Source organism: Ranitomeya variabilis, chromosome 5, assembly GCF_051348905.1.
Source record: "Ranitomeya variabilis isolate aRanVar5 chromosome 5, aRanVar5.hap1, whole genome shotgun sequence".
Classification (NCBI taxonomy): Eukaryota; Metazoa; Chordata; class Amphibia; order Anura; family Dendrobatidae; genus Ranitomeya; species Ranitomeya variabilis.
Window position 1 is genome coordinate 497,162,980 of NC_135236.1, and position 18,999 is coordinate 497,181,978.

Sequence of the window (18,999 nt, forward strand, 5' to 3'; positions counted from 1 at the left end):
CTTCTCCAAAATCCCTTTTACCTTGTAGAAATGTCCCACTTTACCAGCACCAAAGCAACCCCAGACATCACATTACCTCCACCATGCTTGACAGATGGCGTCAGGCACTCTTCCAGCATCTTTTCCGTTGTGCTGCATCTCACAAATGTTCTTCTGTGTGGTCCAAACACCTCAAACTTGGATTCGTCTGTCCATAACACTTTTTTCCAATCTTTTTCTGTCCAGTGTTTGTGTTCTTTTGCCCATATTAATCTTTTCCTTTTATTAGCCAGTCTCGGATATGGCTTTTTCTTTGCCACTCTGCCCTGAAGGCCAGCATCCCGGAGTCACCTCTTCACTGTAGACGTTAATACTGGCGTTTTGCGTGTACTATTTAATGAAGCTGCCAGTTGAGGACTTATGAGGCGTCGATTTTTCAAACTACAGACTAATGTACTTGTCTTGTTGCTCAGTTGTGCAGCGGTTGTTGCTTTTTTTTTTTTGTGGGGAAAAAAAAAAGGCAAAAAAAAGTTGATGAGTTGTTAGTAGTAGAACAGAGACTGTAAAAATATTCTGTAGTAATCTGCATCTGCTACAGTATTTTTTTACTGAATTGAGTCAGGGCTAGTGTCAGATACTCATGGACCCCCAGTAAAAAAATTTTTTTCTTACTAACGTCCCGTCAGTTTAGTAAGTTTTTTTTGTTTAGTTTTTATTTTACCAAATTTTTATATTCATTTTTTCTCTTTCTAGATTCTTTACTTCACTATTTTTCTCTTCTAAAAAAAAAAAAGTTACCAAATACACACGCAGCATATGCAAAAAAAGTCCCTCTCGTCCCAGTCACTGTATTCATTGGAGGATGAATGCCCCTTCCGTGCCTCCGATGCTGATAAGTGAGGGAAAGAACCCCATCTTCCTTTATTTTTTCCTCCTCCTCTTCTCCCTCAAGTGATACTGAACTGCCACGCAGACGCCCCAGGACAGAAAACGAACCAGCACCCACCGTTACTCACGCCCTGAAGATTAAGCCACTGATTCCTGATTTTGTGGTGCAATCAGGAATCAAATTCGACACCACCGGTCTCACAGAAATAGACTTTTCAAAGTCTTTTTCTCTGAGGTTTTGTAAACCTCATATTGACCCAACCAAATTTGTACATAGTTACATAGTTACATAGTTATTAAGGTTGAAGGAAGACTTTAAGTCCATCTAGTTCAACCCATAGCCTAGCATGCCCTAACGTTGATCCAGGGGAAGGCAAAAAAAACCCATGTGGTAAGAGTAAGCTCCATCATGGGGAAAAAAATTCCTTCCCAACCCCACATACGGCAATCAGACTAGTTCCCTGGATCAACGCCTTATCAAGGAATCTAATATATATACCCTGTAAAATTATACTTTTCCAGAAAGGTATCCAGTCCCCTCTTAAATTGAAGCAATGAGTCACTCATTACAACATCATACGGCAGAGAGTTCCATAGTCTCACTGCTCTTACAGTAAAGAATCCGCGTCTGTTATTATGCTTAAACCTTTTTTCCTCCAGACGTAGAGGATGCCCCCTTGTCCCTGTCACCGGTCTATGATTAAAAAGATCAGCAGAAAGGTCTTTGTACTGTCCCCTCATATATTTATACATTAACATAAGATCACCCCTTAGTCTTCGTTTTTCCAAACTAAATAGCCCCAAGTGTAATAACCTATCTTGGTATTGCAGACCCCCCAGTCCTCTAATAACCTTGGTCGCTCTTCTCTGCACCCGCTCCAGTTCAGCTATGTCTTTCTTATACACCGGAGACCAGAACTGTGCACAGTATTCTAAGTGTGGTCGCACTAGTGACTTGTATAGAGGTAAAATTATGTTCTCCTCATGAGCATCTATCCCTCTTTTAATGCATCCCATTATTTTATTTGCCTTTGTAGCAGCTGCCTGACACTGGCCACTGAATATGAGTTTGTCATCCACCCATACACCCAGGTCTTTTTCATTGACTTTTTCATTGCCCAGAGTTTTAGAATTTAGCACATAGTTATACATCTTATTACTTCTACCCAAGTGCATGACCTTACATGTATCCCCATTAAAGCTCATTTGCCATTTATCAGCCCAAGCTTCTAGTTTACATAAATCAGCCTGTAATATAAAATTGTCCTCCCCTGTATTGATTACCCTGCAGAGTTTAGTGTCATCTGCAAATATTGAAATTCTACTCTGAATGCCCCATACAAGGTCATTAATAAATATGTTAAAAAGAAGAGGGCCCAATACTGACCCCTGTGGTACCCCACTACTAACCGTGACCCAGTCCGAGTGTGCTCCATTAATAACCACCCTTTGTTTCCTATCCCTGAGCCAACTCTCAACCCACTTGCACATATTTTCCCCTATCCCCATTATTCTCATTTTATGTATCAACCTTTTGTGTGGCACCGTATCAAAAGCTTTTGAAAAGTCCATATACACTACATCTACTGGGTTCCCTTGGTCCAGACCGGAACTTACCTCTTCATAGAAGCTGATCAAATTAGTCTGACATGATCGGTCCCTAGTAAACCCGTGCTGATACTGGGTCATGAGGTTATTCCTCTTCAGATACTCCAGTATAGCATCCCTTAGAATGCCCTACAGGATTTTACCCACAGTAGAGGTTAAACTTACTGGCCTATAATTTCCGAGTTCAGTTTTTGTCCCCTTTTTGAATATTGGCACCACATTTGCTATACGCCAGTCCTGTGGTACAGACCCTGTTATTATGGACTCTTTAAAGATTAAAAATAATGGTCTATCAATGACTGTACTTAATTCCTGCAGTACTCGGGGGTGTATCCCATCCGGGCCCGGAGATTTGTCAATTTTTGTGATTTTTAGACGCCGCCGTACTTCCTGCTGGGTTAAGCAGGTAACATTAAATTGGGAATTATTATCACTAGTCATATTGGCTGCCATGGGATTTTCTTTTGTAAATACTGATGAAAAAAAGTCATTTAGCATATTGGCTTTTTCCTCATCCTCATCCACCATTTCACCCAGACTATTTTTAAGGGGGCCAACACTATCATTTTTTAGTTTCTTACTATTTATGTAGTTAAAGAATATTTTGGGATTATTTTTACTCTCTCTGGCAATGAGTCTCTCTGTCTCAATCTTTGCTGCCTTGATTTGCTTTTTACATAATTTATTTATTTTTTTGTATTTATTTAATGCCTCCTCACTACCTACTTCCTTTAATTCTCTAAATGCTTTCTTTTTGTCCCTTATTGCGCCCCTTACAGCTCTATTTAGCCATATTGGTTTCCTCCTATTTCTAGTATGTTTATTCCCATACGGTATATACTGTGCACAGGTCCTATCCAGGATGCTAATAAATGTCTCCCATTTTCTTTGTGTACTTTTATGTCTCAGGATATCGTCCCAGTTAATTGCACCAAGATCCTCTCTCATCCGTTGGAAATTTGCCCTCCTGAAGTTTAGTGTCCTTGTCACCCCTCTACTACACATCTTATTAAAGGAGACATGAAAACTTATTATTTTGTGATCACTATTCCCCAAGTGACCCCCAACCCTTATATTTGATATGCGGTCTGGCCTGTTGGTTAATATTAGGTCTAGCAGTGCCCCCCTTCTTGTTGGGTCCTGAACCAGTTGTGAAAGGTAATTGTCTCTCATAGTTGTCAAAATCCAATTACCTTTACTGGAATTGCAGGTTTCTGTTCCCCAATCTATTTCAGGGTAGTTGAAGTCCCCCATAATAATGACTTCTCCTTGAGTCGCAGCTTCATCTATTTGCTTTACAAGGATATTCTCCATTGCTTCCATTATTTTTGGAGATTTATAACAAACCCCTATCAGTAATTTATTATTTTTTCCCCCTCCCCTTATCTCCACCCACAGGGACTCTACATTTTCATTAGATTCACCTATATTATCACGCAGGATGGGTTTTAAGGTCGATTTTACAAACACACACCCCACCCCCCCGCTTATCTGTACGGTCATTTCTGAAAAGGCTATAGCCCTGCAAGTTAACAGCCCAGTCATGGCTCTCATCCAGCCACGTCTCAGATATCCCCACCATGTCATAATTATGTTCCAACAACATTAGTTCTAATTCGTCCATTTTGTTGGCGAGGCTTCTGGCATTAGTATACATGCACTTGATGTTCCTCTCTGTACCTCTATTCTTTCTTAAATTACTAACTGTTCTAACCCCACCCCCCATGCCTCCGCCACCCCCAACTTCCTTATTTGTGCCCAGGTCTCTATCTGCACTATCTTCCCCACCTATAAAATGAATACCCTCCCCCCATTCCCTAGTTTAAACACTCCTCCAACCTTCTAACCATTTTCTCCCCCAGCACAGCTGCACCTTCCCCATTGAGGTGCAGCCCATCCCTAGCGTAGAGCCTGTAGCCCACTGAGAAGTCGGCGCAGTTCTGCAGGAACCCAAACCCCTCCTTCCTACACCAATTCTTGAGCCACTTATTAACCTCCCTAATCTCCCGTTGCCTCTCTGGCGTGGCACGTGGTACAGGCAGTATTTCAGAAAATACCACGTTGGAGGTCCTTGCTTTCAGCTTGCAGCCTAATTCCCTGAAATCATCTTTAAGGACCTTCCACCTACCTCTAACTTTGTCATTTGTGCCAATGTGCACCATGACCGCTGGGTCCTCACCAGCCCCTCCCAGTAATCTGTCCACCCGATGAGCGATGTGTCGGACTCGAGCGCCAGGTAGGCAGCACACCGTTCGACGATCCCTGTCTTTGTGACAGATTGCCCTATCTGTTCCCCTAATAATTGAGTCCCCCACTACCAGCACCTGTCTGGCCTGCCCTGCTCTCCTATTTCCCTCCTTACTGGAGCAGTCACTCCTCCGGCTTTCAGAGGACATGCCTGGCTGCAGCAGTGCTACCCCTGTACTGGCACCCCCCTCATCTGCCAACTTAGCAAACTTATTGGGGTGTGAAAGATCAGGACTAGCCTCCCTGGCACTCTTCCCTCTACCCCGCTTCCTAACTGTCACCCAGCTAACTGCCTCACTGTCCTGCAGCTCCATCCTACCATCCCCCTCCTCATCTATCCCATTGAGCGTCTGCTCTGTGAGCAGAAGACTCCTCTCCATATTGTCTATGGATCTCAGTGTTGCCAGCTGCACATTTAGATCCAGTATCTGGGTTTCCAAATGCACAACGTGCTCACATCTCGCACAGCAGTATGCACCCTCGACCAGCTGATCAAGGACTGCATGCATGTGGCAAGATGTGCACTGGATGGCATTAACAATTGTGGAGCACATTTCCTAATGGGGATTGCACCAGACAGAAACGTTAAATACAAATAAATACAAAGTATTAATTAACACTTGGAACAGCAATTCCTCCCTTGGAAACTCCCTGATTCCAAAGTCACTGAGTCACAAGTCACACTTACCGCCGTCCACACTTACGCTCAGGTCACACTCAGCTCGCTCACACTCGCTGTGCTGAAGATTTAAAGATTTTTTTTTTTTTTTTTTTCCTCTATTTCCCTTCAACAACAAGCCACCTTGCCAGGGGTGGGATTCAAATTTTTAACAACAGGTCCTCTAAGTCGCGGCGGCCCGAATTTTGACCACGCCCATTTTCAATAACCCCGCCCATACTAATAAGCCACGCCCAGTGGCACGATTCATATTTTTTGAAGCAGTTTGTCTCCCTTAATGACAAGAATACGTTGTGACATACGGTATTAAAGTCATTCAAAGAAACAAACGACTAAAGCAAATGTACTGCACAGGACAATTCACTCGTATATCAGCTGAGAATCGCCAATGCAAGTCAATGGGTGCAAAGAAAAAAAATCCTACAGCACTCGCACCATGCGAGTGCTGTCCGATTTTTATGCACCGGCGTCCTTTGAAAAGCCGGTAATTCATGTCCGGTGTACAGTAAGATCACACGGCCTCATTCATTCCCTATGGGACTTGCGGACATGTGCGGCACTTGCAGCAACGGAAAAAAAACACTGCTAGCAGTGTTTTTTTGTCTCACCGCAAGTGCCGCACATGTTGGCTAGTAGCCATCACTACCTGTCCCTAGTGAATCAACCACAGGGCATGCTGGGATTTGCAGTCCCTACAGTACCAACCACAGGGCATGCTGGGGATTTGCAGTTTCTACAGTACCAACCACAGGGCATGCTGGGATTTGCAGTCCCTACAGTACCAACCACAGGGCATGCTGGGATTTGCAGTCCCTACAGTACCAACCACAGGGCATGCTGGGATTTGCAGTCCCTACAGTACCAACCACAGGGCATGCTGGGATTTGCAGTCCTACATCTCCATAATTAGAACGACAGGACATGTAACCTAAACCTGTAGTTATTCTGCAGCTACAGAATAAAAAAGTCAGGGCGTGAACGTACAAGTCCCCCTTACACAAAGGCTGGGAATTCTGGAATTTATGGTTCTACAGCAGCTCCAGAATAATAAAAACAAGCCTTGCTGGAAGGTGTACATGGGGCAGGGCGGCCACATACTGCAGAGGCCCCCTAATTGAAGCAGGACATTAACCATGTCCTGATCACTGTGATGTTCCTCTCAGCACCTCCCCCTCTGTTCACAGCCTCATGTCAGCAGCAGGGCACAGGCAGCAGCAGAGGGAATATTCGAAGCGAACAATTTTGGTCCAGAAGGGAAGAATTAACCATGTGACATAAATTCCCTTAAAAAATCTAAATCTTTATTAGAATATCTTTAAAAATACCACTTCCCAGTGTAAACAGAAAAAAGGAAAAAAATATATACAAATAGGCTCCAGAGATTTCTAGGTGCACCTAACCTGATGATTAACCCTTCACTCCCCTGCTATCCCTGCCTAACAGTGGAGGTTGGCACCCTGATAGATTATTTGGCGCCCCCACTCCGCGGCGGCTGTGACCTGCTGGCCCTATTAAAAACTAACCAGCTGCAGGTGAGAAAACAATGAGCAGTTAAAAGTCATGAAGGAAGCAGGAGTGAAGGAACTAAGGTGCATACTAGAAGAAAAATCTCAATCCTCCATATTCGAGACCCCACTCGAATAGTGGGGGGCGGGGCCTGCAGTGTGACGTATTTCTCCTCCAGCTCCCGGCCTCCACTGCAGCATATGTGATAGCGCAGCGCAGGGGCCAGAAGAGGGAGATGGGGAAGAGATAGGGAAGAGAGAGATAGGGAGGGCGGGTGGGTTTGGATGGGCGCTACCCCGCATTATTAAAAAAAAAACAAAAACACACCTTGCTCAGGCGCCGCCCCCCCGCATCCTCCCGCCCCTAGGCACGTGCCCTCAAGTGCCTAGTGGGAAATACGGCCCTGATTACCGGAACGCTGGCAGCTAGAAATTTTAGTAAACGGCTGCCCCGTACCGGGTCGTACCGGCTGAATCCCACCCCTGCACCTTGCTGTTCAAATGCACTTCCAAAAATGTACGCCCAGCAATTTTTGGCACAAAGACGCCCTTTGTCAGTTTCTAACTGGACCCCTGTAGACACAGTAAAAATTGTTTTGGGGCATGATCCTTCACATGGGGTTAGTGAAGAAATGAGAAGTTTGACAATATTGGAGTGTTGATGTTGTATGCAACACTCCAGTGTTCCGCGTGGCTATGACCCATAAATGATTTGAGGCAATCCAAAATATTTTGTATTACAACGATAATGCACAATGTCCTACCCAAGATGACCCCAACTTTGAACAACTTTTCAAAGTTCATCCAGTCATTGATCACTTGAGCAACAAGTTTGCTGAGGTGTACATTCCCTAAATGGAAATCTGCGTGGATGAGTCCCTAATACAATGGGATGCTTAAATTCCAGCAAAACCTGCCCAGCAAAAGAACCAGGTACGGAATTAACTTCTGCAAGCTGTATGAGTACCTCAGGGTACACCCACAGTTTAGACACCTGGATTGAACCCTCTGAATATCCCCCTGTCCTGTAAGTGAGTGGGAAAATTGTGTAGGATTTGATGCATCCACTGCTGGATCAAGATTCACATCTACGTAGACAACTTTTATACCAGAGATTTTGTTATTTTGTAATAGTGTGTCAGAGAATGCAAAATGTGAAGAAAAAAAAATTCTAGATATTTTTTTTTTAATTGATTTTTCAAAGTTTGGAAAAAGTGCGAATTTTGGTGTTGCCTGCCTTTACATTTCTCCTCATAACTCAGGCTAGAAAAAAGATAGAGAAACAAAATAAACGCCATTCTACTCAGAACTGTACAGGCTTTCACCAGAAAATGTCACAAGAGTATCTTTGTTAAAATTTTACCCATGCGAATGGAAACGCAAAATTTTAAACCGCATTTCCGAAAAAAAACGTTTAATTTCAAAATGTCAAAAACTGCACATGTGCCTGTTATGCTCCTAGCCACATCTGCACCAAAATACAAGTTGGGATCATATTTTAAAAAATAAAACTATTAGTGTCAATTTGAAAATCTGGAATTCAGATCTGTTCAGCCTGTGGTGTAGAAGTGTGGGGTCCATATTTACCAAATAATCCATGATTGTTGGATATTACTTTATTATTTTATTATGTTACAGAGTCTTAGAAGCAGGAGAGGACAGAGGAGAAAGCTTTGGTAGGGCCCAACCTGAGAATGACCAGGGGTAGACAGTGAATGGAGAGCTAATGACCGGCCGGCAGCTCCTGCCTCCAGGGGACATATTCACACCTAATCTTAACACCCAGGCAACTCCTCAAATGGAGGGAGAAAAATATTCTTAACATCCAGTTCATGTATTGTACAAACCAGGACTACGAAGAGGAGGAGAGTTTGTGAAAACATCGGTTACAGGAAGCCGAACCCATCACAGGGACTCAGCAATACCGGACTGTCATCCCATGTAGTGGAAATAAAGACAGTGACGTCCATGACGTGGTAGAAGGCGGCACAAGATCGGCAATGGATGACACAACTGGCTATGTGACCTGTGAATATGATTGGCGCTGGTGACGGCTACTGTCCTCTCCAAAGATTGTGAAAATGAAGAGGTAGAAGTGACTTTTCTGCACCTTCTGGTCCAGCGCCATCCTTTGTGTATCCAAGAAAACCAGGCATTTTAAAAGTTAACAAAAATCAGATATAACTCAGGTGGAGCCGAGCACCATGACAGACCGCACATACTCTGACACAGAAGGAAACGGCCATTGCTAGGGAGCGCTTATGGGCAAGATGACATTTCACCCACTAGAAGGGACACATTGATGATAGAAGGCCAGTGTAAAAACCTACTATTAATTGTTTGATTAGTTTATATTTTATAGAACAAGGATTTAACTACTGTACTATTCTTCTTAAACACTTCATAAATGACATGTTTAGTGATTTAATAAAAAAAAAATTGTTACAAGTATAAATAGGTGGTAAAATATTGGTTCTTTTAATCTGATTTTTAACATATAATTAGGATTAGACTGTATTTAGAAAATCACACTTGAGGATACGATCACCTTTTTTTTTTCTTTTGGCTTGCTCACGATTTTCAACCTGAATGCATTGAACAAGTTGTGCTATGATGATTAAGATGTATTTATTCTGGCACTTCAGTAGTTCTTTGTGTTTTTTTATTGTTGCTTATAAATGTTGAATGCAATTAGTTGTAATTTGAAAAGAAAAAAGGAAGAAATTCGCACAAACATAAAATCAGATGATTCAAGGCTTAAAAAAAAAAATACAAATTTGATAGGTCTCAAGTTGAATCCCTGTACAAATATAAACAAGAACACAAGTAAAACACATGCATGTTTTCACAATTTTTAAACATGTTTTTTTCACAATTGCACATCAAAATTTTGACTTTGATTTCTCCAAAACAAAATATAAAGAAACCTAGTCTTGTGACATATCAAATGAAAGCCTGTACCGTTCTGAGAAAAATGATGCATCTCCCACCTCTTTATCTTAATTCTAGCTCGAGATATGATAAAAAATGTAAAACCATACCAGGCCAAAATCCGCGCTTTTTCAAAACTTTAGAAATCTGCAAAAAATTAACTGTTGAAGAAAAAAATTCAAAACTTTTAATTTGCAATTAACTAAAGTTGTACTTCATAATAACAAAAATAAAAAAAATCTAAAGACGTCAGGTAAAAAAAATATTCATATTTGGATCACTTGATATGGAATGACCCCACACTAAGATGCTAATTGGTCAGCTGCTTAAAAAGGACTAGAGCAGAGCCCAATGTAGACCACATGATGGTGGTCAAGTACAAGAACAAGAGAGACGCCCTTTTCTTGACCACCATAAATAGTGATTCCAGCACCCCCACCACTGCACGAGGTACCTCGACATAGGACCACAAACCAAACTGTGTACTTCGGTACAAAAAGAACATGGGGGGCGTTGATCTCTCTGATCAAGTCCTCCAGCCATACAGTGCCATGAGAAAAGCCAAGGTGTGGAACAAGAAGCTGGCCGTGCACATCGTACATATGCCAATGTACAAGGCTTTCGTGCTATCATGATGTGCAGGCCAGACTGGTACGTTTACCTTCAGTTCCAGGAGTTAGTGATCAAGGCTCTAATCTTTGGAAGTTAAGAAGGAGTGGGCCCAAGTACCGTACTTCCGGAACTGAAGGTGCTCGTATTGTACCAGGCCAACATTTCTCTTGGCAGGTCCCTCAAACCACAAAGAAAGGAAGGTAGTAAAAGAGGTGCCAAGTTTGTTACAGAAGGGAGATATGCAAGGACACCAGTAATCAATGCGACACTTGCCCTGACATACCATGCCTATGTATAAAATAATGCTTCAAACTGTACCACACATCCATGGACTACTATATTCACTTGTCACTTGTACAACTCTCGTACGAGGGACATTCATTAAAGATTTCCCCTGACCCACTTCCTGTGGATGGAGAGCAATGAAACTTGGCACAGTTATTAGTCCTTCTCTACATAGGTGCCACCTAGGGACACACACTTCTTCCATCTCTTTAAGCAACTGTAAACACCTCACTTGTTGAAGTCGACAGGTTGCTCCGAAAGCCACATTGTGACTTCGGAAATCGGAGTCTCATCATCTTGAAAATGCTTTCCATTCAAAAATAACTTCATTGTTGGAAAGAGGTGGAAGTCCAATGGTGTGAGGTCTTGTGAATTTCCGTAGCAGTGAAGCATAGTATTCCCCCGTGATCGTGGTACCCTTTGCTAGGAAACCAATCAATACTATTCTGTACTGGTCCCAAAATACTGTGAGCATGACTTTGCCTGCCGAGGGTTGGTCACGTGCCTTCTTTGGAGAGGTGGTGAGTCATGATGCTTCCATTGCATCGGCTGGACGTTAGTCTCAGGATCACAGTGATGGACCCAGCTTTCATCCTGTGTGATCACTCTGTTGAAAAAGTCCTCCTGGTATCCATGGCACATTGTCAATAGAGCCTGAGAGCATTTGACTTGTTCCTGCTTCTGTAAAGGTGTGAACAGCCGGGGAACCCAGCAAGTAGATACCTTATGCATGTGAAGATGGTCTTGGATGATTTTTTCCACGGACCCCACACTTATCTTGACATTTTGGGTTAAGTGGCAAATGGTTACGTGGCGATTTTCCAAAATGGCGAACTCCGCTTGCTGGATAGTGTGTTCATCAATAGCAGAGTGGGGTCGCCCTGGAATTTGAGCTGTTTGCTCCGAAGTCTGACCACATTTGAATTGACTATGCCAGTTCTTGACTACATCATATAATGGGGAATCATCACCATAAACCTCTTTCATCTCATCATCGAACGTCTCCTTTGGTGTGTGGCCTTTCAAGTAAAGGTCACATATGCCAACCTGACGAAAACTACACAACTTACGTATGCCAACTACTCTACACAACTTGCATATGTCACTACATTATAAAATTCACATACCAGGAAACACTAGATCAATTCCAAAATGGGTTCACTTGTGGGGGGTTTCCACTATTTAGGCACATCAGGGACTCTCAAAATGCGACATGACGCCTGCAGATCATTCCATTAAAGTCTTCATTCCAAAAGTCATTCCTTCCCTTCTGAGCCCTGCCATGCACCCAAACAGTAGTTTTCCTCCACATATAGGCTATCTGCATACTCAGGAGAAATTGCACAACAGACTTTAGGGTCCATACATCTAGATAAGTTCCTTGCGAAGTCTAGTTTATAAAATGGAGTTACTTGTGGGGGATTTCCACGGTTTAGGCACATCAGGGGCTCTCCAAACCCATTATGGCGTCGGTTCCCGATACCAGCCAATTTTGCGTTAAGATCAAACGTCGCGCCTTCCTTTCCAAGCCCTGGCCTGTGCCCAAACAGTAGTTTTCCCCCATATATGGGGTATCTGCATACTCAGGAGAAATTGTACAACAAATTTTGGGGTCCATTTTCTCCTTTTAACTCTTGTGAAAATAAAAAAAAAAAGTTGGATCTAAACTGACATTTTTGTGAAAATGTTTTTTTCTTTCCACATTGCTTTAGTTCCTGTGAAGCACCTGAAGGATTAATAAAATTCTTGAATGTTGTTTTGAGCACCTTGAGGGGTGCAGTTTTTAGAAGTGTCACTTTTGGCCATTTTCTGTCATATAGGTCCCTTAAAGTCAATTTAAATGTGATACGATCCCTATTAAAAAAAAAAAAAAAAAAGTGTTTTGTGGAAAAAAGAAATCGCTGGTAAACTTTTAACCTTTAGGCTGGAGTCACACTACCGTATAACAAGTATATACGCTGGTGTGATTCCTGCCTTATAGCTTCCTGACCAAAAACAAATTGTTTAAAAATTCTGCTAATGTAAAGTAGACATGTGGAAATGTTATTTATTAACTATTTTGACACATCTCTCTGATTTAAGGGCATAAGAATTCAAAGTTTTAAAATTGCTTGACCCCTCTCTGACCTTAGACGTACTATCCCGTCGAGGTGACCTGGGCCTATCTGACCCTCGACGGGATAGTACGTCATAGCGATCGGCCACGCTCACGCGGGGAGAGCGGCCGATCGCGGCCGGGTGTCAGCTGACTATCGCAGCTGACATCCGGCACATTAACCCCCGGCACACTGCGATCAAACTTGATCACAGTGTTCCGGCGGTACAGGGAAGCATCGCGCAGGGATGGGGCTCCCTGCGGGCTTCCCTGAGACGATCGGTACAAGGCGATGTACTCACCTTGTACCGAGCGTTTTGTCCCTGCAGGCCCCGGATCCAAAATGGCCGCGGGGCTACTTCTGGGTTTTGCAGGGACTACTTCCGGGTCCAGAGCAGGCCCTGGTAACCTATGAGCAGGGCACGCCAGATCGCTGATCTGACACACTGCTCTGCAAAGTGTCAGATCAGCGATCTGTCACTATACAGTGATGTCCCCCCTGGGACAAAGTAAAAAAAAAATAAAAAAAATTCCTAAATAAATAATAATAATAAAAAAAAAAAAATATATATATATATATATATATATATATATATATATATATATATATATATATATATATATATATATATATATATATATATATTTCCCATAAATACATTTTTTTATCTAAATAAAAAAAAACAATAAAAGTACACACATTTAGTATCGCCGCGTCTGTAACGACCCGACCTATAAAACTGTCCCACTAGTTAACCCCTTCAGTGAACACCGTAAAAAAAGAGGCAAAAAACAACTCTTTATCATACCGCCGAACAAAAAGTGGAATAACACGCGATCAAAAAGACGGCTATAAATAACCATGGTACCGCTGAAAACTTCATCTTGTCCCGCAAAAAATGAGCCGCCATACAGCATCATAAGCCAAAAAATAAAAAAGTTATAGTCCTCAGAATAAACCGATGCCAAAATAATTATTTTTTCTATAAAATAGCTTTTATCATATAAAAGCGCCAAAACATAAAAAAATGATATAAATGAGGTATCGCTGTAATCGTACTGACCCGAAAAATAAAACTGCTTTATCAATTTTACCAAACGTGGAACGGTATGAACGCCTCCCCCAAAAGAAATTCATGAATAGCTGGTTTTTGGTCATTCTGCCTCACAAAAATCGGAATAAAAAGAGATCAAAAACTGTCACTTGTCCGAAAATGTTACCAATAAAAACGTCAACTCGTCCCGCAAAAAACAAGACCTCACATGACTCTGGACCAAAATATGGAAAAATTGTAGGTCTCAAAATGTGGAGACGCAAAAACTTTTTTTTCTCTTAAAAGCGTCTTCGTGTGTGACAGCTGCCAATCATAAAAATCCACTATAAAAAACGCTATAAAAGTAAATCAAACCCCCCTTCATCACCCCCTTAGTTAGCGAAAAATAATAAAATAAAAAAAATGTATTTAATTCCATTTTCCCATTAGGGTTAGGGTTAGGGTTGGGGCTAGGGTTGGAGCTAAAGTTAGGGTTAGGATTGGGGCTAAAGTGAGGGTTAGGGTTGGGGCTAAAGTTAGGGTTAGGGTTTGAATTACATTTACTTTTGGGATTAGGGTTGGGATTAGAGTTAGGGGTGTGTTTGGATTAGGTTTTCAGGTAGAATTGGGGAGTTTCCACTGTTCAGGCACATCAGGGGCTCTCCAAACGCAACATGGCGTCCGATCTCAATTCCAGCCAATTCTTTGAAAAAGTAAAACAGTGCTCCTTCCCTTCCGAGCTCTTCCGTGCACCCAAATGGGTTTACCCCAACATATGGGGTATCAGCGTACTCGGGACAAATTGGACAACAACTTTTGAGGTCCAAGTTCTCTTGTAATCCTTGGGAAAATAAAAATTTGGGGGGCTAAAAATCATTTTTGTGGGGAAAAAAAAGGATTTTTTATTTTCACAGCTCTGCGTTGTAAACTGTAGTGAAACACTTGGGGGTTCAAAGTTCTCACAACACCTCTAGGTAAGTTCCTTGGGAGGCCTAGTTTCCAATATGGGGTCACTTGTGGGGGGTTTCTACTGTTTGGGTACATCAGGGGCTCTGCAAATGCAACGTGATGCCTGCAGACCAATCCATCTAAGTCTGCATTCTAAATGGCGCTCCTTCCCTTCCGAGCTCTGCCATGCGCCCAAACAGTGGTTCCCCCCCACATATGGGGTATCGGCGTACTCAGGACAAATTGGACAACAACTATTGGGGTCCAATTTCTCCTGTTACCCTTGTGATAATACAAAACTGGGGGCTAAAAAATCATTTTTGTGAAAAAAATAAATATATATATATATTTATTTTCACGGCTCTGCGTTATAAACTGTAGTGAAACACTTGGGGGTTCAAAGCTCTCAAAACACATCTAGATAAGTTCCTTAGGGGGTCTACTTTCCAAAATGGTGTCACTTGTGGGGGGTTTTAATGTTTAGGCACATCAGTGGCTCTCCAAACGCGACATGGTGTCCCATCTCAATTCCAGTCAATTTTGCATTGAAAAGTCAAACGGCTCTCCTTCCCTTCTGAGCTCTGCCATGCGCTCAAACAGTCGTTTACCCCCACATATGGGGTATCGTCGTACTCAGGACAAATTGCACAACAACTTTTGGGGTCTAATTTCTTCTCTTACCCTTGGGAAAATAAAAAATTGGGGGCGAAAAGATCATTTTTGTGAAAAAATATTAATTTTTATTTTTACGGCTCTGCATTATAAACTTCTGTGAAGCACTTGTTGGGTCAAAGTGCTCACCACACATCTAGATAAGTTCCTTAAGGGGTCTACTTTCCAAAATGATGTCACTTGTGGGGGGTTTCAATGTTTAGGCACATCAGGGCTCTCCAAATGCAACATGGCGTCCCATCTCAATTCAAGTCAATTTTGTATTGAAAAGTCAAATGGCGCTCCTTCCCTTCCGAGCTCTTCCATGCGCCCAAACAGTGGTTTACCCCCACATATGGGGTATCGGCGTACTCAGGACAAATTGTACAACAACTTTTGGGGTCCATTTTCTCCTGTTGGTAAAATAAAACAAATTGGAGCTGAAATAAATTGTGTGAAAAAAAAGTTAAATGTTCATTTTTATTTAAACATTCCAAAAATTCCTGTGAAACACCTGAAGGGTTAATAAACTTCTTGAATGTGGTTTTGAGCACCTTAAGGGGTGCAGTTTTTAGAATGGTGTCACACTTGGTTATTTTCTATCATATAGACCCCTCAAAATGACTTCAAATGAGATGTGGTCCCTAAAAAAAAAAAAAATGGTGTTGTAAAAATGAGAAATTTCTGGTCAACTTTTAACCCTTATAACTCCCTAACAAAAAAAAATTTTGGTTCCAAAATTGTGCTGATGTAAAGTAGACATGTGGAAAATGTTACTTAAGTATTTTGCGTGACATATCTGTGATTTAAGGGCATAAAAATTCAAAGTTGGAAAATTGCGAACATTTTCAAAATTTTCACCAAATTTCCGTTTTTTTCACAAATAAACGCAAGTTATATCGAAGAAATTTTACCTCTATTAATGAAGTACAATATGTCATGTCAGAATCACCGGGATCCGTTGAAGCGTTCCAGAGCTATAACCTCATAAAGGGACAGTGGTCAGAATTGTAAAAATTGGCCCGGTCATTAACGTGCAAACCACCCTTGGGGGTAAAGGGTTTAATTTTCATAATTTTAGCCAGATGTCCGATTTTTTTTTTTTTATTATTATTATTTATTTATTTTTCTCTCCACAAACACAGATCATGTAAAAGAAATTTTATCATGAAGTACAATATGTCACGAAAGAACAGTCTTAGAATCAGAATCAGTGGGATACATTGAAGAGTAAGACCTCTTTCACACTTCCGTCGCTACGGGTGCGTCGCAGTGCAGTGAAGCGACGTATCGACGGATGTTGTGAAAGTAGTGGAAAACGTGTGCAACGCATCCAGTGTTATGACGGATGCGTCGAAGGAGTTCCTGCCTGAATTTTCAGGTATGAGAGAGATTCTCTGACTAGAAAATCCTTCCAGGCATGCTCAGAACACAAAAACGTGATACGTAACTGGATTCCTGTTTTTCACAGTCAGCGACGCATCCTGCACCCATAGGCTTCCATTATAGCCAGCGACGGGCAGCGAAGGATGCGTCGCTGAGCGATTTTCCCACTTGCAGAAAAAATGTTCCTCTGAACGTTTTCACCGCCCGACGGATCCACTTTCGTCTTTTATCTCCCGTCACAATCCATCGAGTTTTGAGAAAACGGGATACTGCAAATTTTTCTGCAGGATCCTGTTTTTTCACATAGACTTGTATTAGCGACGGATTGTGACGGATGGCCATCTGTTTCATCCGTCGTGCACTGGTTCTGTCGGCCAAAAACGGTCCATCGGGTGGAGAAAACGTTCAGAGGAACGTTTTTTCTGTACGTCGGAAAATCGCTCAGCGACGCATCCTGCCTGTCGCTGGCTATAATGGAAGCCTATGGGCGCAGGATCCGTCTCTGAAAAACAGGAATTCAGCGACGTATCACGTTTTTGTGTTCTGAGCATGCCCGGAAGGATTTTCTAGACAGGGAAACACACACACACACACACACACACACACACACACACACACACACACACACACACACACACACACACACACACACACACACACACACACACACACGTTTTCCGCTACTTTCACAACATCCATCGATACGTCGCTTCACTGCATTGCGACGAAAGTGTGAAAGAGGCCTTAGTTATTACCTCATAAACTGACACTGGTCAGAATTGCGTGGGGGTTAAAGTGCTAGTTGCCATCACCTCATGCAGTTCATGAATGTTTCATTCTGTTTCAGAGAAGCCTCCTCCGCCTTCACAGGTGCAGCTGGTATTGGCCACCACAAATTCTTTTCATGTGAAATGGAATGAGATTCCAACTGTTGAAGGATATCTTCTACAACTGAGTCCAGAATCGCCAGCTTCAACTGGTGCTGGAAAGCCTGCTCCCCTCAGTGAGATCTCTGCTCTGAGTTCTACCATCACATCCACAGCACGTGCTGGTCCACTGCATTCACAGAGCGGGCTTGTGTGCCCTCAGCGGTTTGAGGAAAGTAAGTTCAAAGCATGTATGCCCTGATCACTGGCTGGTACTGACATGTATGCCCTGATTACTGGCTGGTACTCTGACATGTGTGCCCTGATCACTGGCTGGTACTGACATGTATCCCCTGATCACTGGCTGGCACTCCGACATGTGTGCCCTGAGTACTGGCTGGTACTGACATGTATGCCCTGATTACTGGCTAGTACTGTGACATGTATGCCCTGATTACTGGCTGGTACTCTGACATGTGTGCCTTAATTAATCTGACATGTATGCCTTTATTACTGGCTGGTAATCTGACATGTATGCCTTCATTACTGGCTGGTACTCTAACATGTATGCCCTGATTGCTGGCTGGCGCTCTGCATGCGATGGGTTGCTTTGTTCAGACTTGTGTAGTATGCCAGCAGTGAAATAAGTAAGCAGCAGGATGGTCTTCCATTATATTTCTGTGACTTCTATATTCTTCAAATTGAAGAGACATGGTATCACAAGCCCCAATCCCTAATACCTGGAACACCTTCCAACGTATTATGAGAGACACTGGAATTGTGGATTGAATAGACCACAATGTTTCTTAATGAGGTTACCCAATAAATAACTGACATGGATAAATATCAATCAAACTTTAATAAATCGTTAAAATAACCAAACCATGAAACAGTCACTTAGTCCACCCAGCATAGGGGGGCAATATAATCTCCCTTCAACAAACATTGTGATTAAATTAAAAAATAATTCTGGGAAGGAGGGCAGGCACTGCTCTTCCTCTTCTTTCTTCTGACTGGCAGAGAAGACCTTCACACCAGGTATTTATCAACATCACTCCTTCCTGACTATTTTCACTGTCCAATCAGAAACCTCTATAAGAAAAAACATCTGTCTTGGCACCAAGGACTAAACCTGGTACATGCTTGTGCTAACCCCTCTGAACTTCCAATAAAAAATTGCTCCAAAATCTGCCCAGTTCCCAGCACAACCAAGTAAAGTAAAACTCCTCATATTAAAATTAAACCAATAGTAATTATGAATAGAGCAGAAATATAATAAAATAAC

General features: G+C 42.3%; 1 protein-coding gene across 4 annotated transcripts in view; it reads left to right on the top strand.

The window, feature by feature from the left end:
* Positions 1–18,999, top strand: part of HCFC2 (host cell factor C2) — a 111,957-nt gene that overhangs the window by 46,417 nt on the left and 46,541 nt on the right. For all 4 annotated transcript variants that reach the window (XR_013215807.1, XR_013215808.1, XM_077265649.1 and 1 more), the window contains exon 8: positions 17,696–17,950. Coding sequence is in view for 2 of the 4 variants with exons in the window: in XM_077265649.1 (XP_077121764.1) it covers positions 17,696–17,950 (255 nt within the window). In the remaining 2 variants the exon portion in view is untranslated. The remainder of the gene's footprint in view (positions 1–17,695; positions 17,951–18,999) is intronic.